The sequence below is a fragment of the Ambystoma mexicanum genome, chromosome 9 (genome assembly GCF_040938575.1).
Source record: "Ambystoma mexicanum isolate Mex_15411 chromosome 9, UKY_AmexF1_1, whole genome shotgun sequence".
NCBI classification, from domain to species: domain Eukaryota; kingdom Metazoa; phylum Chordata; class Amphibia; order Caudata; family Ambystomatidae; genus Ambystoma; species Ambystoma mexicanum.
Window position 1 is genome coordinate 663,292,883 of NC_090931.1, and position 26,357 is coordinate 663,319,239.

Consider the following 26,357-nt stretch of genomic DNA (forward strand, 5'->3'; position numbering starts at 1 on the left):
TGGCGAAGTTGCTGTCGGTCGGCTCAAATTGATGTCAGACTATCGACCAGTCACCACCCTCAGACCGACGGACAAACCGAGAGGACCAATCAAACTCTGGAACAGTATTTACGCTGCATGCTGCAACAAACTGAAAAAACTTGGAAAGACATCCTTTGGATAGCCGAATATGCCTACAATAACTCTGTCCATTCGGGAACTGGGAAAACCCCGTTTTTTCTTTTGTACGGCAGTCACCCTCGAACCTCGGAGTTGGATCCCCTCCAAGATCTTGAAACACCAGCAGTAGACTACCTGCATTCTACAATCACCCAAGCCTTTAAGGAAGCTGTTTCTCACCTTCAAAGGGCTAAAGAACAATACAAGAAAGGAGCAGATCAACATCGGAAGGAAGCCCCTCAATATCAAGTAGGGGATCAAGTCTGGTTATCCACCAAATATCTACCTCTAAAAGGGCCATGCACATTCAACCCAAGATACCTTGGTCCCTATTCCATCACTACCATAGTAAACCCAGTAGCGGTCAAGTTGGACTTGCCCCCGCACATGAAGATACATCCGGTCTTCCACGTCTCTCTATTAAAACCCGTGCAACCTCAAACCCGACTAACCAAATCTCCAAAACCTATCCTAGTTGATGGAGAACTCGAGTTTGAAGTCAAAAGCATTCTGGACTCCAAGATCTCCAAATCTAAACTATTCTACCTAATTGACTGGAAAGGCTACGGCCCCCAAGAGAGATCCTGGGAACCTGCTGAATATGTCCACGCTCCTCGCCTAATCAAAAGATTTCACCGAACATTTCCTGACAAGCCAAAACCCCCGGAGAAGCCCGGTTTGGGAGGGGCCTTGAGGGTGGGTACTGTCATGATCTCTGCTTCCAAAAGGTCAGGGTTTTCCCAACTCCCTTGGAAGCAGATCCATAACCCAGGTTCCGAGTGCCAACCAGTCCCAATTGGGACCTTTTGGACCCAGTCCTGGCGCCAGTGGCACCAGGCTCATAAATATGCCCAGTCCCAGCGCTGGAAGCGCCGGGCTCATAATGCTTGGGTGGACTTACCTGCAGCAGACCATGCTGCTTACTTGCCTGCCAGTTGAGTCTCTGATCCTCTTCTGTTTGGAACTACTTTTCCTGTTGGGTGGGGCAGGAGCCACTCCCTAGATTCAGAACACTGGAACTCTTCTGGAAAGCAGGAACTCTTTTCTTACCTAGGCGTGGCTGTGGAAGGAGACACCTAAGCACTACAGGAGTCTATTTAAACCACACCCGATGGATGAATCTTGCTTTGCGTTATTCTGCATCCTCAGCAGCAGAACGCTCATCGTGTCTTCTGCATCTGATCCTGGGCCTAAGGAAAAAGGCTTACCATCCTGAATCCAGTCTTCAGCAACACCTATAAAGACAAGAAAGAACAGGTTAGCATTACGGTCTTCAGTGACAGCTCTTCACTTACCTGGTCCATCGGCTGTCACCAACGCCTCGCGCTGCATTCCGGCATCTGAAAGACAAAAGCTTACCAACTCTTCGCACGCTCCGGAGGCCTTCGGCGCTGCATCCCGCATCTGAAAGACAAAACAAGGTGCGTTTAAAGACATTGGGGAACTTTAATACTCACGTGCCATTACTCCTTTCCACATCTAACCCAGTGGGTATTCCGGCACCCTGCAGCCGCCCCGAACTTGTACCTGCAAAATAAAAAGACAGTTAGAGCGCATCGTGAAGCGGGCAACAAGCGCTTACTTGCGTGCTTCCAGGCGCTTCTATTCATCACACGGGCTTATCTTCAACTCACTTGAGCCCGCCATCCGCCATCGCTGGAACCCTGCAAAACAAGAGACATCATTACTAAAGACTTTAAAGACATTAGAATTACTCGAAACTTACCGTTCGTGCAGTAAACGACGGAGAGCAGTCCTCTGAAGTCAAGAGGCCTGCTCCCCTTATCCAGTGAAGAAACTGGTTACAGCACCCTGCCTCGAGGCAGATGGAGAGCACGGCGTTCACTTACCTAAGGTGAGAGCGTTAACCTTTGGGGTTCTACAGGAGAAGAGAAAGGGAAGAAGAGAGACATTCAATAACCCAGTTCATTAATCCCACATTTTCTATCTGCAGACATCTTACCCTTCGAGCCAGACATACAGTGCACAGAGGTCCAGCCCAAAGAGCCAGCCGTGTGTTACACATCACCTTTGAAGATACGGTATACGCCCAGTCAAGACCGGCGCCTCTACGGGAATCAGGTGAGCGTTACAGTACTTCTGTTTTAATGTCACGGTCAGCTTCGTCAATTGTTGTTGCTGGTGGTTTGTTGATTTCCAGTAGTTCTAGTAAGTTGCTGTTTTTGATGGTCCTCAAGTTTCTTTTCATGATGGTTGGCAGTTTGTCGGGTTGTTTGGTTGTTGATGTAGCTAGCATGATTACGAAGGGGATGATGAGATAGTCGCTCCAGAAGGTCTGTATTGGTGGTGCCGTGGTGATGAGGTTTTTGTTGGCAAAGATTGCGTCTAGTGTATGACCCAGCCTCGTGATTTGCTACCTTTGACTAGCTGATGTAGATTCATTGTCTTCAGTTGTTTGGCTAGTGATTTTTGTGTGTTAGCGGTTTCTTCGTCAAACCAGATGTTGAAATCTCCAAGGATTATCAGGTGCTCCTGTTCGATGGCTAGGTTGGTGATGGCTTCAGTGAAAGCATCTACGAAGGTTGCATCGTATGTCGGTGGTCTGTATACAAGAATTAATTAGAGGTTTGTTTTGGGGTTTTTAGTTAGGCGGAGGATTGGGGATTCAGTTTTCGATGCTTAGCGGTTCTTCTGTTTTAATTATTTAGGTATTGCTTTCATGCTATCGCTAGACCTCCTCTTTTGTTTTTCCTGTTTGTTTGTGAGCACTTGAAATTGTCAGGGAGGCAGTTATGGAGCGTAATTTTGTAGTTGTCGTCTAGCCATGTATTGGCGATGGATAAGATGTCGATACCTCCGTCACGCAGAAGGTCGTAAATCTCTGTGGCATGTTTGGACATTGATCTAGCGATGACTAGGTTGCAGTGGATCTTTTTGAGGTGTTTTTTTATCCTTGTTTTGTCTTGTGGTTGTTCGGTTGGACTGCTTCAGTGTTGTTACCGCAGATTGGTAGGTGATCCGTGGAGTCTGTTTCGTCGCTGAGGCAGTCCATTACATTAATGGTTGGGTTGAGGAGTTCCTCTACTTCATCATCTTCTATGTTTTTATGTGGTTGTTGGTAGTGCCCTAGTGTTCTTGTGATATACGGGGTGAGGGCGTTGGTTTGGTACCTTTCTCCTGTGGGGTCCTCTCCTTTTTTTTGCGGGGTTCCAGTAGGATCTCAGTATGTATGGACATGTCAGTGGCGTCAAGGTGCCAAGTACGGTGTGAGATCAGGTTTATTTTCTCTTCTCATGGTGTTTGCTCTGTTGGCTGTAGTGTTAGTTGGGGTGCATTTTGTGTTTATGACGGTTTCTACTGCAGGAGAGTGAGGGTGTTGGTCCATTCTGTTAGTTCCTTTTTCCGATTCTCTTTGGCGGCATCCTGCTCTGCGTCATGGCATTTGTGGTGCTTGGTAGTATGATGGTTTGGGTATTGAGGTTATAGGGAGTTAGTCCGTGTGTGGGTCCTTGTGTGTTTTGGGTAATGTCCAGTCTTAGCCTCTTGTGCTTTGATAGCTGGCTGTGCATCAATGGATGGGCAGTGTAAGAGGGGCGCTTGAGGGTACTACGCGTTGGAGGGTCGTGCATTGTGATAGGGGAGGAGATGACGGGTTCCTTGGGCAGGGACCTGGCTATAGTAGGTTGCGTTCAGTGGTTGTTGAGAATTCCTGGCCAAGACCTAAGATTCTCAAGCGGCAGCTAATGAGAAAAGCACCTAGAATTGAGATTTCTAGATAGTGGGAGGGTGGTCTGGGTTTCACAAAGGCAGACAAAGGGGAGACGCACCCAGATTTCTGACTCCTAGATAGTGGGAGTAAGTCCTAGGTTTCAGAAAAGGCAGACAATGAATGGGCACACCTAGATTTTAGATTCCTAGATAGTGGAAGAAAGGACTAGGTTTCAGAAAAGGCAGAGATTGAGCGAGCACACATGGATTGTTTTGCTGCTTGGGGCTCTAAGGCCAGCCCTGCCTGTAAGGCGCTGTGGGATCGGGTTGACGTCAGAGAGCAATTCAAATCCATCCAAAACTGAAGAAGACGGACCGGCGCTACGGCAAAAACTGTCTTGCCGGAGCACCGTTCCATCCCCCAGACACAGGGACTGACCTGGATAGTGCTGACTCAATGAACAGACCTGTTTCAGAAGAGTCTTCTGAAAGCAATGCGGTTCATCGCAATGCAGGTTACTCGCATGGCTAGCACAGAAATCTACGAACCAGCTACATTATCAATCACTGGTTTGCACCAGTAACCAACTGCTCTTAAACAAGCTTTCAGAAAACTGGCACTGGGCACTGCAAAGCCTCACATACAGTGTTGCAGCTGTCCAGCCTGATATATATATATGTCCTGCAATGTACAGACATCTCTTTATTAGGGCGAATAGTGTCACCAATCCAAACATAAGAGTCCATTATTCGCTTAAAAGAGGTTCTTACTGAATCACAATAAGACATGTTTAACATTTAAAATTGTGGACATTATGATGTCCCCATAATGCTCTTTGCTATTATGCAAATCGCCAGGATTGGGTTCTGTGAAGCAACACTTTTTATTTATTTTATTTTTACATTTATAAAGCGCACATGCAGCCCGTGGGCATCAAGGCGCTTTTACAGACGGTACAGTACTTGCTTGCATATTGAAAATATTACAGAATATTTGATCAAACAAACAAGTTTTGACACTGTTGCACAACCTGGCTGTGGGGGCGTTGTGGGGGGACACACCTAGAGAGTTCACCTCCCATTCACAGCATAGACTCACACTCCCGCACTCTCCCTGCCACACTCTGCCCAGCCAGCCGAACAGCCCTCTTTATAGTCCTCACTGTAATGACCTCTACGCCTCCCCACATACACCCGGCATTAAATTCACATGCCACAGCACCAGACTATAACATCACACAGTCCCAGCCAACTAGCCTAGCTATCAGACTCCACAATCTCAGAAATCGATCACTTTCTAGGTATTTACTCTGCTCACCCACACCTCTACGACTAGAAATACCAGATTAGGCAACCGCACCGCACCACTACCCCACACTAAGGTGAGCAAATGCACTGCCCCTATCTCCCCACGACCCCAACCTGCCTCAACACTACCTCGCACTAAGCCTTTCACTACCACACACCACAACAAGCACACTTCACCCCATACTAGTAAAAACAAAAATATCAAAGGCACACAATACCCACCTCTCAAATGTGCACTACTGAACGTACGCTCCCTACCTGCACATGCCTTAGAGATAAATGATCTATCCACACAGAATCTGGATCTACTATGCATCACCGAAACCTGGCTCAATGATTCCCCCTGCCCAGCCATCGCACAAGCCCTAACCCCAGGCTACACCATCCTTAGGCAAGATAGACCTGATAAGATTGGAGGGGGAGTCACCCTCATCCACAAAGACTCACTGTCCATTAGACTAGCAGACCATAGTACATGGGGTGGAAATGCCAATATCTTATCAGCCAAGCGTACGCTCTCCCCCAATAATCTAATCAATATCCACATCCTATATAGACCACCTCTCCCACCGGCTCAGTAACAACATTAAAAAATCCTCCAAAATCCTTATATTAGGAGACCTAAACTTAGGGTTCAATGATCCTAAGGATAAATCTGCCACAATCCTAGCAAAAGAACTCGCAGACCTAGGATTCTCCCAAGGAGTCCTCACCCCAACTCACTCCAAAGGCCGCACCCTTGACTGGGTCATGGATCACAACTGTGCATCCAACTGTTAGGGAGAATTCTCTCTTTAGGCTGAATTTCCTAACCTAGCGAGTCCCTCAGCAGCTTTGCTGGATTTCTGGAGTTTGTTTTTTTTCTCCTGCCAAGAGTGAGACTCTTTTTCTCCCACTCTCATCTCTTCTCCCATGATTTATGGTGTTCCTTTGACTGTTAATGTGTTTTATGGGCTATGGGGTCCTTTACTCCATAGGGTCTCATGTGTTTTTACTATGTGTGTTACATAGCACCCTCCGTGCAGTAACACAGGGGTGTCATAGTGACACCCCACCATAGACTCCATACCCTGGGACTGACTACTGTCTCCCAGGGCATGTAAAGTCACCATTGGCTTTACTAGTCCCAAATTATTAACAGAAACCAGTACAAACCATCATATTGTGGACGTACTGGTCGGGGCAATTCGATTGCCCCGGGGTCTGTAAGTCGAGGGGGCACGTCTCCGTCCCCCCTGATCGAGTTTTGGCTGGTGGCAGTGGAAACTACTTTTTATATTCGACCGCGAATATTTCCCTATGGGATTTTCCCATTGTTCGAGGCTACCAACTTTAATTATTTAATTCTCATAGCCTCGAACATACCGCAGGTTTATTTAATTAATATTAATTCGCCGGTTGGTATTTTTTGCCAGGACTCGATTCTAAAATGGCGTTTGTGTTCTCTTCTGTGACCCCAACCCAAGTCGAGCCCTTTGTTCCACTTTTTGGCGGGCTTCTCCAGAGAAGCCTCCAAAAGTGGTACCACTCTGTCTGGGTACCACAGGGGGTGTGGAGGGGGTTTAGGCACCCTGGACCGAGTTACCTTGGTAACTCAAGTCGCACTCTTGTGTGATTGGCACAAGTGGTGAGCCGGCCGGCTCACCACTTAGCATGTTTGTTTGACAGCTAGGCTGAGTAAATGGGGGTATGCTGCATAAAAGCAGGGATTTGGGGACTGGAACTTCAGAAGTCGCCACAGGACCTGAGAATCCGACGAGGCAGAAGCTGAGCCGACCTACCATGACGACACCACCGGTGGAGCCCTGCGGAACCAACTAACCACTTCCCGACGACAGAGACGATCTTCCGGCTGGAGAGGCTTCTTCCCCTGACTGGTGGGCACAACCAGTTTACCTTCTTTCTTCGCACCCCAGACCGGTTTGTGGTCGAACTGCCCGTGCCAAGCACCCCGGCAGCCGGATAGCCACTCACCACTGAACCGCGAATCAACGGACCGCTCCTTGTACCTGAGAAACTCAGCGGCTGGTTTCTTCCCTGGCAGTGCAACAGACTCCTGTCTTCCTCCCCGACGAGATCCTCTCTTCCCCTGGACGAAGCACCGACTTGCATCCGCTGCCAGGAACAACTGCCCCCGCTGGAGTATTCTCACCACTTTAAGGCACAGTGTCCGCCAGGCCTCCCTTTCTAAAGATTGCTACAAGGTAATAATAACCCCTTAACCTTCTGGACTGGGCTGGCTGCCTTGACCCTCTAACTGGTAACTGGTCCTTTTCTTTGGTCCAACTCCTTTTTGGACCGTTACAAGACTTTTGTGCACTGCAACCGTGTGACCTTGGACACATTTCGAGCCTATTGACTCTGAATTCACGGTGTTACTTTGCCTTCCTCTCTTGTTATGTTCTTGTAAAAGTGTTGGGATCTGTTTCAATTTATTCTCTGCTGTTCTCTCCCTTTTAAAAACGTACTATTGGAGTGCCATCTACGTTAAGCGCTCACCGCTGTCTGGAAATAAGTGGGGCTTTACTTAAGACTTGTCTAATATTCTTTTAAGGGAGTGTATATCTTTTAGTGACCGTGTTTCTGAATTGCTTACTATTAGTGCCTGTGTGTTTTTCTAGATGTGGTTTTAAATAAATAATTATATCTATTTTACACCAAGCCCTGGTCAGTGTTTACTTGTTCTATTGTGTTCTCTTGACCTATTGTGAATACTCTGTATACTGCCTAACTCTTCTTGAGGGAAGTCTGACTGCTCAGCCACAGCTACCAAGTGAATCTGTGTGGCACAGACTGCTACCAAGTGGGTTTACTGCCAAACACCTGTAGTCTTAAATCTTTTGCAGTGGTCCCAGAGGGAACTGCACAGGTTTCTGCCTAACACCAACATTATCTCAAACACCACCTTTCCACGGACGGACCACACATGCATTGAATTCCTTATCCCCACCAACCCCAGACCCAAGACACTCACCCACGCACCACCTGCCATAACAAGAAGTTCAAAAAAACTCAACGCAGACAACTTGCGACCCTACCTCAAAAACCCCTGTCTAGCACCACCTTTCTCTCAGGACCCAAATATACTATCAGCTATCTTTAATGATGCTCTCACCAATGCCATAAATTCTATAGCGATAAATCCTATAGCCCCACTTGAAAGCAAGAAAGGAAAAAAAATAATTTCACTGCAACTCTTGGTTCTCGGAGGAACTTCAAACCCTCTGAGCACAAAAGCGTCAGTCACTAAAAAACCAGCAAATGGATCCCAGTGACCTAAATTAGAGCCTTTTCAAACAGATAGCCCTCCAATATAAACAAGCCATCTTAGCAGCAAAATCCAACTCCTTCAATGATAGGATATCAAAGGCCAACTCCCAAGCTAAAGAATTATTCACAATCTTTAATGAACTAGTCACACCCCCAGCTACCGCAGACGAGATAACTGTCAGGGATGGCACTCTATTAAGAGTGGCACAGGACACCCAGGAAGGGTTTGGGTGGTTGTGCCAAAGTAAAGTGGACAGAATAAGTACACACAGAGCTGAAAGGAAAGAGAACGAAGAGTAGGCAAGAGTAGCAAGGAAAAAGGTACAGAATGAATTCCCTCTTGGGGTGTATGCAGATATAGGAAAAGAGTATTCCACGAACCTTAGGAAAACTCTAGCCTTCTGCACAGTTTGCTATAACAGAGGCCCACGCTGTTTGTTCATAGCTTGGAACAACAGCTAAGGGTGTCTGTAACGCAGAAACGAGACAAGGGAAGGGGCAGAGGTTGCCTGACGGAAACCAATGGACAAGCTCTGTACAAGGAGTCTACAAACAGTACAAGAGAAGACACTGACAGATAAATCCAGGGAAATAGGGAAGTCGATGAGCAAACTAGCAGAAGGAAATGAAAGGAAAGCAGTATAACTGAATTGGACAGGGATAAAGAACTGAAGGTTAAAAATGAGAAAGAAAGTAAGGGAGCAGCGGTCACGAAACAGGGGGGCTGCAATAACTGAATGCAGGTAAACTGTTGTGGATTGCTGAGGGCTGTAGGGTACAAGGTAGAGAGCTCAGAGGAGAAGGACAGCAAGGAGCAGGCCCAGAGGAGCAGGGCTGTAAGGAAGGGAGCCCAAAGGAAAAGGGCTGTAGGCAGCGGAGTGAAAACAGGCTGCAAGGCAAGGAGCCCAAAGGACAAGGGCTGAAGGCAGAGGGGTGTAGCAATCTGCAAGACAGGGGTACCAGAGGACAAGGGCTGTAAGCAGCGGAGAGATGCAGACTGTAAGGCAGGGAGCCGAAAAGGCTAGGGCTGTAGGCAGCAGGGTGTAGCAGGCTGCAAGGCAGGACGCCCAGAGGAGCAGGGCTGAGGCAGGGAGCCCAAAAGGCTAGGGCTGCAGGCAGCAGGGTGTAGCAGGCTGCAATGCAGGACGCCCAGAGGAGCAGGGCTGAGGCAGGGAGCCCAAAAGGCTAGGGCTGTAGGCAGCAGGGTGTAGCGGGCTGCAAGGCAGGACGCCCAGAGGAGCAGGGCTGAGGCGGGGAGCCAAAAAGGCCCAGGGCGGAAGGTAGAAGGCAGCAGAGCGTGATCGGCTGCAATGCAGAAAGCCCGGCAGGGCACTGGAACAAAAGCAGGTGTAAGCAGGAAACGGCATACAAAGTTTGTAGATCGAAGCAAAAAGGTGCTGGAAGGACTCTCAATGCAAGAGCCTGAGCTCCTGCAGGCAGCAGCTTTTATACCGCCCAGCCCAGCACAGAGGCAGGCTAATTGGTTGCACCTGGCTCAGCACACCTGCAGACAATCGGCCACCTCCCCCTCTGTTCCTGAGCTGGTGGAAGCAGAGCAAATCCCTAGGGCTTCTGGGGAATGTAGTTCTGATGAAGAAAAATAGGAATAGCCAGGAATAGGTGGTTATAGCCAAGTGCATTGTGGTAAGTGTAGTTTGGGAAAATAAAAAAGCACCAACGTCTTGCAAATAGGAAATAAGGTCCAAAAAGTGAATAGCAGTTGATCCAAGAGTTTTCTGTAGATAAATGAAGAACAATTTGTCCATATTGATCGCCAATGTATGCGCCCATGGCGCAGGCATGACAATAACTAAAGACAAAGCCTGGTGTGCGAGCATTCAGTCCGCTATGCTCAAAACTCCTCCAGAATGAAATCCAAAACCACTGCAAAGCCCTCCCAAACCAAAAAGCTAACCGCCCTACACATGACAAGTGTAGTAATTTCAATCACGCTCAATTCGCCTTCAGAGACATCACTGTCTCATCAAAAACCTCAAACCATCTCTGCAAAGCAGACATCTTCCCTCCCAAAATCATGAAGGAATGCGCTAACGACCTAGCACCCCTGATTACTGCCTTCATTAACGCATCATTCCAAACAGGAACTGTCCCAAACAATCTCAAGGAAGCCTGGGTGCGGCCACTTCTAAAAAAGGCTACACTTGAGCCAGCGCAACCCAACAACTACAGACGGATAACAGTCCCGTTCCTCTTGAAAATCCTGAACAAAGCAGCTGACAACCAGATCCAATCATACATAGAAGCTAACTCCATACTAGGCAAAAGACAATCTGGCTTCTGTGTCGGGCATGGAACAGAATCTGCCTTATTAGATCTAAAAAATCTAATCTCACAGTTCATGGACAAAGGCAAACCTGCCCTGCTCCTCCTTCTCAATCTATCAGCAGCTTTTGACCTGGTAGATCACCAGACACTCACCACCCACCTCATTCATGCATCCCATTTCTCTAAACAAGCAGCATCCTGGATCACATCCTTCCTCGAAGGAAGAGCCATGAAGGTCTACTCCGACACAGCTAACGCAGATCCTACCACTATAAACTGCGGTGTCCCCCAAGGATCATGTACAGCCCCCACCCTCTATGACCTCTTCACAAAACCTAAACTCAGGCGCTAAACTCAATTATTGCAACACTCTCTAAGCTGGTACCTCCGCCAAACACATTCACAGACTGCAAACCACACAAAACAATGCCCTAAGAGCCGCCATGAGCATCCCTAGAAGAGACCAAATATCCCATGCCAGACTTCCAGCACAGTGGCTACAGGTCAAAGACCGCATTACTCTGAAAATCCTCACCATCACACACAGATGCATCAACAACACTGCTCCCACATACCTATCTGAAGCAATATCAAGGACCACTTCCACTCGCCCTACCAGAGCACAGTACACCAACCAGCTACACATACCACGCATCAAGAGAGCCACAGCTGGTGGTCTAGGCTTCTCCTATATTGCACCGAAACTTTGGAACTCACTGCCTTCCACCCTTACAGCTGAAACTTCCATCTCCGTCTTCCGCAACAACCTCAAGACCACTTTCCTCAACTAGCAGAGCGACTTCCTCCTCTACTCCTGTCATGTATATTGTAATATAAACAGAAATGTAATATAACTATATTGTAACCTTGTATATATATTTTATTTTATCCTTGCTCAAACTGCTCACTATGTAACAAATGCATGCCTCATGACTATGTAATTAAGCATTGTACTGTAACAAGTGCCACAATGTCCTCAGACTCCTGTGCGCTATATAAATACGAATAAAACAAAAACAAAACAAACCTATACCCCGCCCACCTTCCTGCAGCCCCACCCCTCCTAAGAGGTGACAGGTCCCCCAGTAAACTTTTTCCATTTGGACACTGGGCCCATAAATAAACCCTATCGAATCACAGGATGCAATGTCAAATAAAACCACTAGATGGCAGAATATGCAAAGCATGTGAATCGTTATAGACTCAAACCACAACTATTAACTTTTTCCTTGCTGCCGAGGACTCTACTCTCTGAGGTGAACTTTATTCTACAGACATTACCTCTTCACAGGTAAATATTTTAATAATCATGTCAGATAAAGGTTTTCATGTTGACAGCTTTCATTTTGTATGTTAAGCTTGGAGTTTCACTCCCTTCTTGTTCAAGAGATCAGCGGGGTTCATAGTTTGTCACAAAGTCATCGCTTACTTGTTTAATACCATACCTTTCAGAGATGAAGAGTTGCCTATTGAGGATTGTGTCTCATGAGAGGTGGAACAGGTAGTTTGAGAAAATGTTATTCTCTAGGAAGGGAGAGAGTTAAAGCTTTTGGTTTCTGAGGCTGCCACGTTCTGAGGGATGAACATGTACATTTCGAGTCTTCTCTTCATTGAGATGGGTGAGTGCTGTAATCTCTTAAAAGCAAGGTGTTGGTGTAGGGCCGGATTTCTCTGCCTGTTGCAGGTTGAAATCTTCCTCTGAAGAGAAAAGACTGCATCTGGTGTTTGAGAACTTTTCTTTACACACATGTTGGTTGCTAAGAGATTATCATTCACGCTATACTGGTTGGGTGCTCCGCTCCTCTCAGGAGGATTAGGAGTATGAGTGAGCTAAGCACAACCACTGGGATGCTGTGGTGGGAGGCTGGCAGAGAGGATAAACTAATGCAAGTTGCCCATTTCTGTCTTAAAGGGTCTGGATGAGCGGTACAAGATGCAGAGCCAACCTTTGGGCATCTGTCTGATTATTGACTGCATAGGCAACGACGCGGGTAAGTCTCATTGATGTAGGTGCCCCTCACAGAAATGTGTGTAATTTGAGTTGTTTGCTAAGAGTTGCAGTATTCTGGGTGGTTGTACTCTTGGCCATGTATGTAAAGTGTTTCATATTGTGCCACCACTTAATCTTAAGCCTTCATGTTTCTAACACATCGTATAGCGCCACAATCGCAGTTTGTCCCGTCATTAGCTACACGTTTCCAATCCCCATTCCCCCAACTATTATTTTCCGGCATAAGCCTGATCTCCATTCTTACTATGGGCCATTTATCAGATCTCACATCCGTTCTCCAGATTCCTCCCTAGTGTCTCGCCGCCCTTCCCCTTCCCTGTTTACTCATTGTTCTGTTCTTTTTATGGCACGCGTGTTTCCATTACTCCACGCCCTTCTCTTTTCCCACTTTACCTGTTTGATCTCCTTTCATCTAAAGTGTTGCTAATCTCCTGAATGGGTTAGCCAGTGTTCTCTTATCAACGGCTAATTTCTGTGAAATAATTAGAAATTCTGAATGCAGTAAAACAGTATAATCCCCAATACCCTCACACAATAAGGATCAGCAACAAGCTCCAATAAACTACCAATACATTTAAAATCACCTACATGTCAATTTAGTACTATCTCTGAGCATCCAATCCCACCTCTTTAGCTTTACTCCTGGAACTACCATAGCATGCACCTACAATACTCAACCCCAATGACTTAGCCCTCTTTGGCAAGGAGTGCATTTGTCATTATTTGTGTGTCGGTCTTGTTATCCAGTGTGATGCGCCAACTCATACAGATGATATTGGACGAGCTTTGAATGGCTAGTGGCTGGACAAGGGAATCCCTGAAACCAGTGTCATGGGTGCTGGGGATGTGTGTGTAGTAACCAGGCAATGCTGCTCTCCTTTACGCTGATTCTTAAGTCCATTATCATTTCTTGGAAAAGTTTTCTACTTTGTTTTTTTCTGAAAGAATTGTGTTCACAACTATGCATTTCAGGGACATCGAAATAGCATTCCTTTTCTTTTGCTGTTGTACTTTTCTGTCGCATTAATACTTGATGCGTTACATGGACATTAATCAAATATAATGGTTTTGCTGTTCAAGACCAGTAGTCGAGCGATGGTAACAGAAGGGGGATATATAAGTTACCACACTAGTAACTTGTTATTACTAGCCTGAGTAACTTTTCATTAATAAAATTGATGAATCTTTTATAACGTACTTATTACCAGAGACCAGTCTCTAAAGGTCGCGACCGTGGTTCAAACCTATGTTGCTCTACTTTGTCTTGCTTCCAAGACAAACGCATTGCCCCTGATCCATCCTCCATGCCCATTAACCTTAACTTCAGCCATCATTCATTCCAAAGTTCTGAGAACAGTTTCCCAACAGAGAACTAGGGAGAATGGTGACCACTTAAGCCAAGCAGGACATCTTGTTAAACATTTCCCAAGTCATCCTAGGCAAAATATGTATGCCCTTGCATATCATGTCGATTATTCCTTGTGTAGCGCACACCATTCATAGAACACCATTGTAATATATTTCATATCTCAAAATGCCAAACAAATACTGTTTTATTGGAGTGTTAAAACACAAATCCAACACACCAAAGAAATATGTGGATGGTATTCCTCACAGTGCACACCTTTTATCACCACAGGTGCTTGTATAAGCCAAAGTTAACTCGAGGGAAAAACCTTTGGTGTATATTTTCGATGTATTGCTACTACTACAGGTGTATATGTATACTGGCCTGTGTTTTGTCTCACACTATGTTTCAAAACATACTTTACAGCAGAAAAAATATCAAGACTGTTTCGACCGTCTTACAAAATGTAAACCTAAAACGAGTTTTTTGTCAGGGCCAAATGTTGAGCAATATGACGCAGCTTCATCTTTAGACAACATATTTGATGCTGCTGAAGACCTCTATTACATGTGCGTGATTGGAGTGATCTAATCCCTTTCAAAGCGAAAGACATTTGCCAAGCTATATTGGAATAGTTGTACATTTTAAAAAAAGAAGCTAATTTTAGTTTCTCATTTGTGGACCTTCTGGTTTATATAAGAACTTTGATTCTGCCCTCATCTGAACTCCATCTTTGTACACGGTCTCTTGTATCTGCCAACAGATGGCAATGGAAGCTCTAGGCATTGAAACGTTTCCTATACTTGTGACTGTTATTCATATTGTCAGGGCAGAATTTCATTTTTAAGGTTCTTGCTTCCTAATTGTATGTCCCCCATTAACTTTTTTTCTGGCTTACACGATTTTCATCTTTTTTCTTTTCTGACCAGAGGGACTTCCACTAAAGGTCCCTTTCAATTCAACCCCTTTTCTAGTCTGCTGCCTGAGTAGGTCACATGGCTACAAGGGAAGGGGTGCTTTTTTAATTTAAATTTTTTACTTTTTTAAAAAATTGTGTTTCAGTCCATAAGAACTTTTCACAAAGGATAAAAAGAAAACATAAATTAACATTATTTACATCTTATACAATATAAAAAACCCTAAATATAACAATTCATGATTCATCAACAACGTCTTGCAATTGTTACTGCAACTCACTAACTGTACAAATATCAATTTATTTAGGCCATGTTTCTATTGCCAGTTGTTTTATATATTCAGCTATTGCCACCTGAACCATGGTTAACTTTGAATGATATAATCTTTCCCAGAAATTTTGAGATGTTAAAATAAAGTACTGTTAAAAATAAGGTTTAAAGAACAAGTGTTGCTTAATATTTAAAGTATTACATTCTGTAAGCAGATGGTATAATGTTTCCTTGCATGTTGGAATTTTTCTAAATCGTCATCAGGATTGATCTTCTTTTATCAGGCGACGTTGCGCCATTATTTGATTCGTTTTGATCACATTGAATCGAAATCGTAAATAAATTTGTCTGTATTCAGGTGTTGGAAATTTCAATAGATATTGCTCTGGGGTTTTAAATGATTTATTTATTTTTGCAATCTCCTAGTAGTTTTTATGCTGTTTACATTGTTCAACAGTTTGAATCCAATCCATTTGCCACAACTTCAACTTTGCTTTGTTAGGATTAGTCATTAGTATTTCTACCATGATGTCGGCCATTTGCATTACAATTGTTACAAGTTGTCGCCACTTGCAGGGAAAAATATGATTAGATGCAAGCATGTATTCAGCAAGGATGCTAGGAAATGTCATGATTAATTTCCTATAGAGGCTTAACACCTTCCAGCAGTACAAAGCATATAAGGATTACACTCCTAGATCATTTCGTATGACAAACATCGGTACACACTGTGGTAAGCCCAAGATTTTCTTCCAGAATTTACCTTCAAAGCGTGGCCAAAACTGCTGCGTCTTTGGGTTCCTAAAGTCAGAACCATATAAAATGATCGCAGTTACCTTTTTGTAAGTAGAAGGTTGTCAATGATGCATAGGAAACTTTGGCATACTTATGTTTTATTACCAGACCCTGAGATATTGAAGTCTGCATTTTTACCTGTAGATCTCGAATATAGGAAAGATCTGAGTTATAGTCAGTTATATTAATACCAAAATAATTGTATTGCACTGTAACATCAAGTTCATTGCCGTTAAATTTCCATTTGTATGTACATTTACGTTTCGCTGTTGTATGAATTAAAACCTTTTGTTTTTGTGATATTGATTTAAAAATGGTTCTGAACAGCGTCGTTTTCCAATTCTTTCGAAAGTCTTTGTAGGGCAATAGGAGTTTTGGATAACAGCAAATCATCGGCATAGAAAAGCCAGGCTATCAGCTTTTTCCCTATGCGTGGAGAATCAGAAATTATAGAGGAAAAGGATTTACCCATATCATAAATAAAAAAAGTTAAACAATATTGATGCAAGGGCGCACCCCGGTTTGAGCCCTCGCTCAGTTATTATTGAGGAGGAAAGCTTACCATCAGAGGATAGCCATACTATAATCAAAGTGTCTATGTGAAGTTGAATTATTAGATTTAACAGATTAGCCGGACATCCCGCCATCTCCAATTTATGAAACAAAAGCACCCTGCTGACTGAATCAAAAGCCGACTTAAAGTCGACAAAAGCCATATATATCGGTTGCTTAGATGAATCGATATATTATTGTATAGCCGACACAGTCAGCAGGTTGATGGAAGTGCCCATCACGGGAATTAATCTGTTCTGATAAGGATCAAAAAGATTATTTTATTGATCCATACAATTAAACCTCTCAATATTAGCCTCGAAAACAGTTTCCCTGGGGCATCTAACAATGCAATAGGACGATAGCTTGCAGGATTGATACGTACTCCCTTTTTGAATACAGGTATAACGATAGACTTCTTCCAACTTGGTGGCATTTGCTGTGTTCGCATCACATCTTGAAATATTAAGAATAGCATGTTAGCCCAGTCATCTGGATTTGCTTTAAAATTGTTATTGAATAAGCCATCTAGGCCAACAGCTCTGGAATTTGACAATTTACCTATAAACACCTTAATGTCCTCTTTGTCAAATTCTAAAGGCGGATGCAAAAACTGGACAGATGGGCAATAAGATTTCATGGAATTCTCTTTCGCATAAAGATGTGTCAAATGCTTAACCCAGGTGCTTTCTGGTACAGCATTAACCTGCAAGGATGCTTGAGAAGTTAAGGCAGGAATGAACAAAATATCATATTTCACCTGAGTAATTTTGTTTTTTAAACTTGGTTATTTTAAACCAGCGGACAGATGACAATTAAATTACAAACATTAGGCTTCCAATCAATTTCAGTTCCATCTTCAAGTGTCCCCCCCCGATCCCTCCCTCTACCTCCCCCAGTTTAGCCGCTGTCAGGGTCTGGATCCCCCAGCGCCAGGACTGGTTCCCTGCCCTCAGCCTGAAGGGCCCTTGCCACTAGGCGGGGTTCATAAATCAGTGCTGGGAAGTTCTGGTCGTAATCCAGCACGGGTGACCAAATGTTTGCGAAGCGGTGTAGGAGGCCCCTGTTAGCCGCTGTGATTTTCTCTGCTATTAAGATGTCCCAGAGTTTTAGCCACCATAGGATCATTAGGGGGCCCTCCGGGGATTTCCAGGTGCTTGCCACTGTGATCTTAGCGGCAAGTAGGAGTTGTGTTAAGAGGGCCACCTTCCTGTCAGATCTCGGGTAAGTACCTGAAATTTGGGGCTCCCAGTAAGCTCTGGCTCCAATGGTATCGCTACCTGGGTGATGTCTGCTATAGTGGCCGTGCATTGGGACCAAAACTTCTGTATCACTGGGCATTACCACCACATATGCTGGTAGGAACCCGGGAGGCCACAGCGGCGCCAACATAAAGGGTCCAGAGCTTGGTTGAAGTGGTGTAGTCTCAGTGGGAGGGTAGTACCTTCGTAGCAATAGTTTCTGTGCGCAATCCCGATTGGTGATGCAGAAGGAGGACGAGTGTGTCCTTAACCAAATGTCTACTCAAGTCTGGTCCTCTTTTGGGTGCCCCAGGTCCGCTTCCCATTGTGGCATATAGGAGGCTTTAGCGGTGAGAAAGTCTACCTGTAATCTCTTATAGAGGGCCGAGATTCTTCTCCGGGCCAGCATGTCTGCGGCTTTGAGCTCAAGGGGGGTTAGGGGCTTGTGTAGCCGCCAAGCGGGCCAGAGGGTGGGAGCACCAATGTCAGAGTTGTTTGTAGGAGAATCTATCCGTTTCCGCTAGTCTGAACGCACTCTTGCATTGCTCGAAGGTAAGCGGTTGGCTCTCCTCGAAGAGCTGACCTAGGGAGCTAAGGCCACCCGCAATCCAGTTCTTGAAGTTCCTGGGGCAAGCTCCCGGTGTGAAGGCCGGGTTGTGAAACACTGGGGCAGTCAGGATCAGATCTCTCGCGATGTCTCTACACTTTCAAGCCCAATCTCATGCTCTTAAGGTATGTTTCGTGGGGGACATTTCGGGCATTTTGAGCTAATGGTCCAGGCCTGGGTGTGGGCTTTCTGTGCTGCGATCTGATACTTTTGAAGGTTGGGGACTCCTAGGCCTCCTAGCTCAGGACTGTTCATCATTGTTCTCTGGGGGATCTGTGACTTTTTACCCCTCCAGATAAAGCAAAATACTTTCCTTTGGAGGTGCTGAAGCGGGGCCCGCAGGTTTGTGATGGGGAGGGCTGTGCAGGCGTAAAGGAATCGTGGGAGGAGGTTCATTTTGCAAGCCGTGATACGACCTAGAAGCGAGATCTCTTGCGAGAGCCACCGATCTAGGTCCTTCTCTAAGTCCTTAAAGAGTGAGGGGAAGTTTGCCGAATAGGTGTCTTCCGGGCAGGCAGGGATCTGGACCCCCAGGTAAGGAATAGATTTCTTGCTCAGTTGAATCGAGCATAGAGACCTGAAGGAGTCTCGATCCCCTGGTTCCAGACTGGTCCCCAGAGCTGTCGATTTCTTAAAGTTGATGGTAAATCTTGATACCCTTTCAAATGTATGAATCTCAGCCAGGGCTGACCTCAACGAAGCAGAAGTATCCGTTATGGACAGCAATACGTCGTCAACATAAAGTGCAATCTTGTGTTGGGAGGGACCTACTTGGAGGCCTTTGACCCTGGGGTTAAGACAGACTCACTGGGCTAGGGGCTCCATGACGAGGGCAAAGAGTAGAGGGGACAGGGGGCATCCTTGTCTGGTCCTACAGGTCAGTGGGATTGGATCGGATAAAAGGCCATTGACCCACAGAAGGGTTTTCGGGGCTTGGTAATTAGCTAGTATTAATCTTTGGATGGTGGGCCCAAAGTGGAAGGACTCAAGTGTGCATTGTAGGAATGCCCAGTCCGCTTTATCGAATGCCTTGTTTGCGTCCAGGGCCAGCAAGGCTAACTTCTGTGAATCCTTATTTGCGACGTCCATCAAATTGAGGACCCTGCAGATGTTGTCTGCGGTCTATCTATGCATTATGAATCCCATCTGGTCCGGGTCTATGATATCTGGGAGTATTCCCGCCAACCTGTTTGCTAGGACCTTCGAGTATATGTTGGCGTCAATGTTCAGCAGCGAGATGGGCCTATATGAGGTGTTATCTCTGAGGTCTTTTCCCTGTTTGAGGATGAGGACTGTAATCGATTCCTGCATTGAGGGGGGGATAGTGTCACAACAGTTACCCGGAGACCGGGGTTCTCTCTCCCCACCCAGCCTGTCTTCACTTGGCAGGTTTATCCGCGCTTCCACACTTGGGGCTCCGCTCACCGGGTTGCTTCCGGGTTTCGCGGTTCTTTTTCCCAGCATGTGCGCGGGGGACCGTGTTCTTTGCTCCGTGCATGCGCGGTATTCCGGACACTCGGATCCGGCCAAGCCTGCGCTTCACGCCTCATTCTCAGGACGCCGGCACCTGGGAACGGTCCGGCTTGTGTGTCAAGCCTCCCAGGTGCTGGTGGTCATATAAAAGGAGGCAGCGGTCAGACTCAAATCGCGTCTCAACGCGGTTAGCTCCTGATCATGTTTCGCTCCTGTTTTTTGCCTTCCTGATCTCCTGCTCCTGAGCCTGCTCCAGCCTTGGTTCCCTTCTGACCCGTTCTTGGGCAATCCTGCTCCTAAATTGCTGTTCCTTCTTCCTCGCTCGCCTCCCTGGGAGGAGTCCCCGTCCCTTTGCTTGGGTGGGTTCCTGGTCAGCCTGTCTCTTGGTGCCTCTCTCCTTACCTGTCTGCCTGAGTACTTGGAGCCTCTTGACCTGCAATTCTCCACACCGGCATCCACCAAGAATCGCACTGGGATTTCTATTCAGAGACTGCACTCCCTCCAACACCTGGATCACCTCTTTCAACTTCTGGAACTGCGGTTGCTACCCCCGCCAGTGCTTGCACTGCCTTAACGCCACGCAAATCAGGGGTTAGCATCTCATGACGTTGGGAGTAGGTTCAGCTCCAACCCGGTTCCCATCCCGGGCTGGGACCGGGCCCGGGCCCATTCCCCGTGTTACAAAATCATCTGAGTATCAACAGACAGTCTGGCAGCCAATCCAAGACCTTCCACCAAGCAAATAGGTATGCAGCATCCTCGAGATACGTACCTTAACAGATTGAGACACCTGCCTTCTGATTCTGAGATGGAGGAAGAGCAAGATCTCAGGAATGAGCTACGGGCTCTTAGAGCTTAAATGTCAGTATTACACCAGGAAAACCAAGCATTACGCCAATCGGTGATGCAGGGGGCTGGTGTGCCCACATCGGCAGAAGGCTCAATGTCACAAACTGCCCCAATCAAGTTTGATGGGGATCGAAGACGAGTGGCAGAATTTTGCAATCATTGCCATATCCACTTTCTTTTCATGTCCTCCTATTTTAACAATGATAAGGCAAGGATTGGATACATATTGGGCAACCTAGACGGAAACGCTTTGGCATGGGCAACATCCCTGGTGGCGACCAATAGTCCCATTTTGAATGATTTTGTGGCATTCGAAAAAGCATTCTTGGAAGTTTTTCAAACCCCCAACCTGGCCTTGGCAGCTCAGAATCAGTTAATGGACATTAAACAAGGAAACAGACATCATCTCCTACATCAGCCGTTTTTGCCAATTAGCTACAGATTCACAATGGCCAGAAATAACTCAAAAGACTCTCTTTCGACAAGGTCTGAGAGAAGAGTATAAAGATGAGCTGTTACAAATACCTGAACCAGAAACCCTGCAACGTCTAATCGAACAGGTTCTTCGGATTGATCAAAGATTGGACGAACTGAGAGCAGAGAGGCGTCGTCATGAGAGATCAAACCCTAGAATCCCCAATCTACCTGTTAGTACATTTGGACCCACCGATTCAGGCCCCGAACCCATGCAGCTGGGAGCAGTCTGGGGTCCCTTGTCCGAATAGGAGAAGAAACGCAGAAGAGTCCAACAGTTGTGTCTGTATTGCGGGGGTGCAGGTCACTATTTGGGTACCTGTCCTTTAAGACCTCCAAAAAAGGCAGGAAACTAGAAGACCTGTCCTGTATAGGAAGGGCAACGACGTCTTACTCTACTACCAGATCCTTCCATTTCCTGTTCAGTACACCACCCTATGCAACCATGTTCTGATGACGCTTACAATCACTTTAAGTTGGCAAGGAAAATCCTTGGTTGTTTCAGCCCTGTTGGATTGCGGTGCTTCAGGAAATTATATTGATGATGAAGGGTTTGCTGTTGCCAATGCCGTACCATTGTTTTCCAGAAGTAGTGTAATACCTGTGGACGTCATCGATGGAACATCTTTATCCTCGGTCCCCATTCGCTTACCTCAATGAGAGTAAACCTTCAGGTTGCAGAACATAAGGAACAGATTGCTTTTGATGTGATTAAATCTCCAACATATCAGGTGGTTTTGGGTTTGCCTTGGCTTTTTGCGTCATAACCCATCGATTAACTGGAAAAATCGTACCCTGACGTTTGCTTCTTCGTTCTGTCAGAAGCATTGTGGGATGTCCGACTTAGCGAATGGTTCCAAGATCTCAACCTTTCTTGAATCCAGCAGCAGTCGATCAGTGCTATGTTCAGTATCCCAGATTTCGCAAGCTTATACTGATTTTCTACACATTTTTTCTGAACCTGGGAACATACCCCTGCCACCACATCGCTCTTTCGACTGTGCAATAGATTTGGTTTCTGGATCTGTGATTCCACATGGGAAGATATACGCCTTGACACAGACAGAAAAACAAGTATTACGGGAATATCTGGACGATTGCCTCCGGAAAGTCTATATTGTACCTTCCAAATCTCTAGCAGGTTTCCCATTGTTTTTCATTAAGAAGAAAGAAGGATCCTTACGTCCTTGTATTGATTATTGACAACTAAATGACATCACTCCTAAAGACCGGTATCCATTGCCTTTGATTCAAAATATTCTGGAAACCCTTCATGCAGCTCAGATATTTACCAAGCTGGATCTTCGAGGAGCCTACCATTTGGTCAGAATCAAGCAGGGTGATGAATGGAAAACCACTTTCAAGACACCTTTTGGGCACTATGAATATAGAGTGATGCCGTTCGGTTTATGCAATGCTCCAGCCGTCTTTCAACGCCTGATGGATAGCATTTTTTGTGATCTGATTGGCATCACAGTCTGGGTCTACTTGGATGACCTACTGATCTTCTCCAGTACCCTTGAAGAACATATCGGACATGTTCTTGAAGTGCTTCGTCGATTATCCCAAAATCAGTTATTCACCAAGGCCAGAAAATGTCTCTTCCATCAGGAAAACATGGAATTCTTAGGTTACGTGATCAGTAGTTCTGGTATTCAGATGGACGCCGGAAAAGTACAAGCAATCCGTGATTGGGAACAGCCTCACGATGTGAAGTCTCTTCAGCGATTTCTGGGTTTCGCAAATTTCTACAGGCGCTTTATTCCCAGCTTCTCTCATGTCGCAGCTCCTTTCACAAGATTAACTAGCAACAAGGTTGCGTTTGTTTGTGACTCACAGGCCTCTTTGGCTTTGAAGCTTTGAAGATCGCATTCAGCACGGCTCTCATACTACGTCACCCACGTGACGAGTTGTCCTATATCGTAGAAGCTGATGCTTCTGATTATGCAGTTGGGGCCGTCCTCTTGCAGAAGGACCGTGAGTCATCCGTTGAACATCCAGTAGCCTACTTTTTTCACAAGCTTTCTTCTAGCGGAAATAACTATGCAGTAATTGAAAGAGAATTGTTGGCCACAATGACTCCATTTGAGGAATGGAGACATCATCTACTTGGGGGACGCTTTTCTGTAGAGGTCCGCACTGATCGTCGTAACCTACAGTACCTGCGGTCCGTACAGTGCCGAACCGCTCGCCAGGCTAGATGGGCTTTCTTCTTTTCTCACTATGACTTTCAGATAACATACATCCCCAGCGCATCCAATTTTAAAGCTGACGCTTTGTCCCGCTCTTTGTACAAAGAAGATGAAGAGACGAAGACCGCAAGGCCATTGATCTCACCCAAGCATTTTTTGTCTACATTGGCTCCACATCTCCGGACCATACAAAGAGAAACCTCGTCAGATCCAGAACGCTTAAACTTACTCAAACGTGCATTTGTCACCGAACGTGATGGTTTACTTTTCTTCCAAAACAAGCTATACATTCCCAAGGGAGCACTCTGTACTAATATCGTCCATGGATTTCATGACACCATGATCAGTGGTCATCAGGGTGTCAAAGCCACTCAAGAACTGGTGTCCAGACAGTTCTGGTGGCCTGGTTGGGCTAGAGACATAAAATCATACATAGAGAGCTGTCCTGTCTGCGCCCAGACCAAGGCTCCCAGGAGAAGGCCCTTGGGGTTGCTGCAATCTACTAAAATGCCTCCTTCTCCATGGCACACCATTGCCACTGATTTCATCGTCGATTTACCACCTTCGGAAGGACATACTTGTATAATGGCCGTAGTGGATTGCTTTACTAAGACAGCTCACTTCATTCCCTTCCACAAGATTCTCACCGCAACCCAGATGGCATCAGCCTTTCTGCACAATGTATACCGGCTTCATGGATTGCCAGAAAAGATCATTTCCGATCGAGGATCTCAGTTCCTTTCTTCCTTTTGGAGTCAATTATGTAATCATTTAGGCATTCACAGAGGTTTAAGTTCGTGGCTATCATCCACACACCAATGGCCAGACCGAAAGGACGAATCAAACCCTAGAGGACTGAGAAGTTACGCAAAAGCTACTCAATCCACCTGGATTAGACATGTGGATCTAGCAGAAGCATCTTACAACAACACCGTCCATACCTCCATCGGTCTCAGTCCGTTTTATTGTTCGCTAGCTCAAAATACCAAGATGCCTTTTCGTCCTGTGTCGCCCAGCGCAGTTCCGTCGTCTGATCAGTTGGTTATCACCATCCAGAAGCAACATGAGTTGGTACGTAAGATCCTTGCAGCGACACGGGAGTGCATGAAGAGGCAGGCAGACAAGGCTCGAACCCCAGAACCCAATTTCCAGGTGGGGGATCAGCTTTGGTTATCCTCCAAAGATTTACCTGTATGAAATCTTCCTGTTAAACTTGTCTGCATTGTCTTACAGATTGCAGCTCCCTCCTACCTGGCGGATTCACCCAGTCTTTCATGTTTCCCTCCTGAAGCCTTTTGTAGTTGACAGTTTCGGACGTTTTTGCCCCCGTCCGGCTTCAGTTCAGGTGCATGGGGTTCCGGAGTTTGAGGTACAGGAGATATGTGACTCTCGTGTGCGTCAAGGTGTCCTTCAATTCTTGGTTGATTTAAAGGGGTACCCGGCCTGTGACCGAACGTGGGAACCCTCCTGTAATGTTCACGCCCCCCACCTAGTACAAGAGTTTTTTCTACGTTTTCCCTGGAAACCTGGGGCCCCGGGTCTTTCTGGGAGGGGTTATAGTGTCACGCCACTTACCCGGAGACCAGGGTTGTCTCTCCCCACCCGGCCTGTCTTCACTTGGCGGGTTTATCCGCGCTTCCGCGCTTTGTGCTCTGGTCACCTGGTTGCTTCTTGGTTTCACAGTTCTTTTCCACACTGCGTGCGCGGGGAACGTGTTCTTCGCTCCGCGCATGCGCGGTATTCCGGACACTCGGAGCCGGCCAAGCCTGCGCTTCACGCCTCATTCTCAGGATGCCAGCACTTGGGAACGGTCCGGCTTGTGTGTCAAGTCTCCCAGGTGCTGGTGGTCATATAAAAGGAGGCAGCAGTCAGACTCAAATCGTGTCTCAACGCGGTTAGCTCCTGATGGTGTTTCGCGCCTGTTTTTTTCCCTTCCTGATCTCCCGCTCCTGAGCCTGCTCCAGCCTTGGTTCCCTTCCAACCCGTTCTTGGGCAAGCCTGCTCCTGAGTTGCTGTTCCTTCTTGCTCGCTCCCCTTCCCTTTGCTTGGGTGGGTTCTCCTGGTTCCCTGCCTGCCCTCCTGTTCCCAGCTCCTCAGTTGTATTCCCGCTCCTGTACCTTTTCTGGTCAGCCTGTCTCTTGGTGCCTCTCTCCTTGCCTGTCTGCCTGAGTACTTGGAGCCTCTTGACCTGCAATTCTCCACACCGGCATCCACCAAGAATCGCACTGGGATATCTATTCAGAGACTGCACTCCCTCAACTCCTGGTTCTGTGGATTCAATTCAGAGACTGCACCTCCTTCAACTTCTGGAACTGCGGTTGCTACCCCTGCCAGTGCTTGCACTGTCCTGACATCACGCAAATCAGGGGTTAGCATCTCGTGACGTTGGGAGCAGGTTCAGCTCCAACCCGGTTCCCATCCCTGGCTGGGGCCAGGCCCGTTCCCCTTGTTACAAAATAATCTGAGTATCAACAGTCTGGCAGCCAATCCAAGACCTTCCACCAAGCAATCAGGTATGCAGCATCCTCGAGATACATACCTTAACAGATAGTCCCTGAGGTGGCGAAGGAGTTAAAGAGTTGTCAAGGGGGTAGGCAGTTGGGGGCGAAAGATTTTAAAGAATCGGGATGTGTGCCCGCCCAGCCCTGGGTTTAAGACTCTTGATGGCTACATTGACCTCTTCACTTGTGATAGGGGCCTCCAGTTCTTCTTTTGTTGCATCTGTAAGGCGAGGGTGGGCGCCCCCCCGTAGGTAGCTTTGTTGTTCCTCGATCGACCTCGGGGATGCTGACATGGTGTCTGTGAGGTGGGCGGCTGCTAGTTGTAGCTTGTCCCGATCAGCAAATTGGACTCTGCCTTGGGTGTCACGCAGGCCCAGAATGGTATTTCGTTTTTTAGCCTTGGCAAGTTTTTCCACCAGGTATTTGTTCGCCTTA

General features: G+C 46.4%; 1 protein-coding gene across 5 annotated transcripts in view; it reads left to right on the forward strand.

The window, feature by feature from the left end:
* CFLAR (CASP8 and FADD like apoptosis regulator) overlaps positions 1-26,357 on the forward strand; it is a 621,840-nt gene that overhangs the window by 470,188 nt on the left and 125,295 nt on the right. For all 5 annotated transcript variants that reach the window (XM_069615454.1, XM_069615451.1, XM_069615453.1 and 2 more), the window contains one exon: positions 12,605-12,683. In XM_069615454.1, the coding sequence (XP_069471555.1) occupies positions 12,605-12,683 (79 nt within the window). The remainder of the gene's footprint in view (positions 1-12,604; positions 12,684-26,357) is intronic.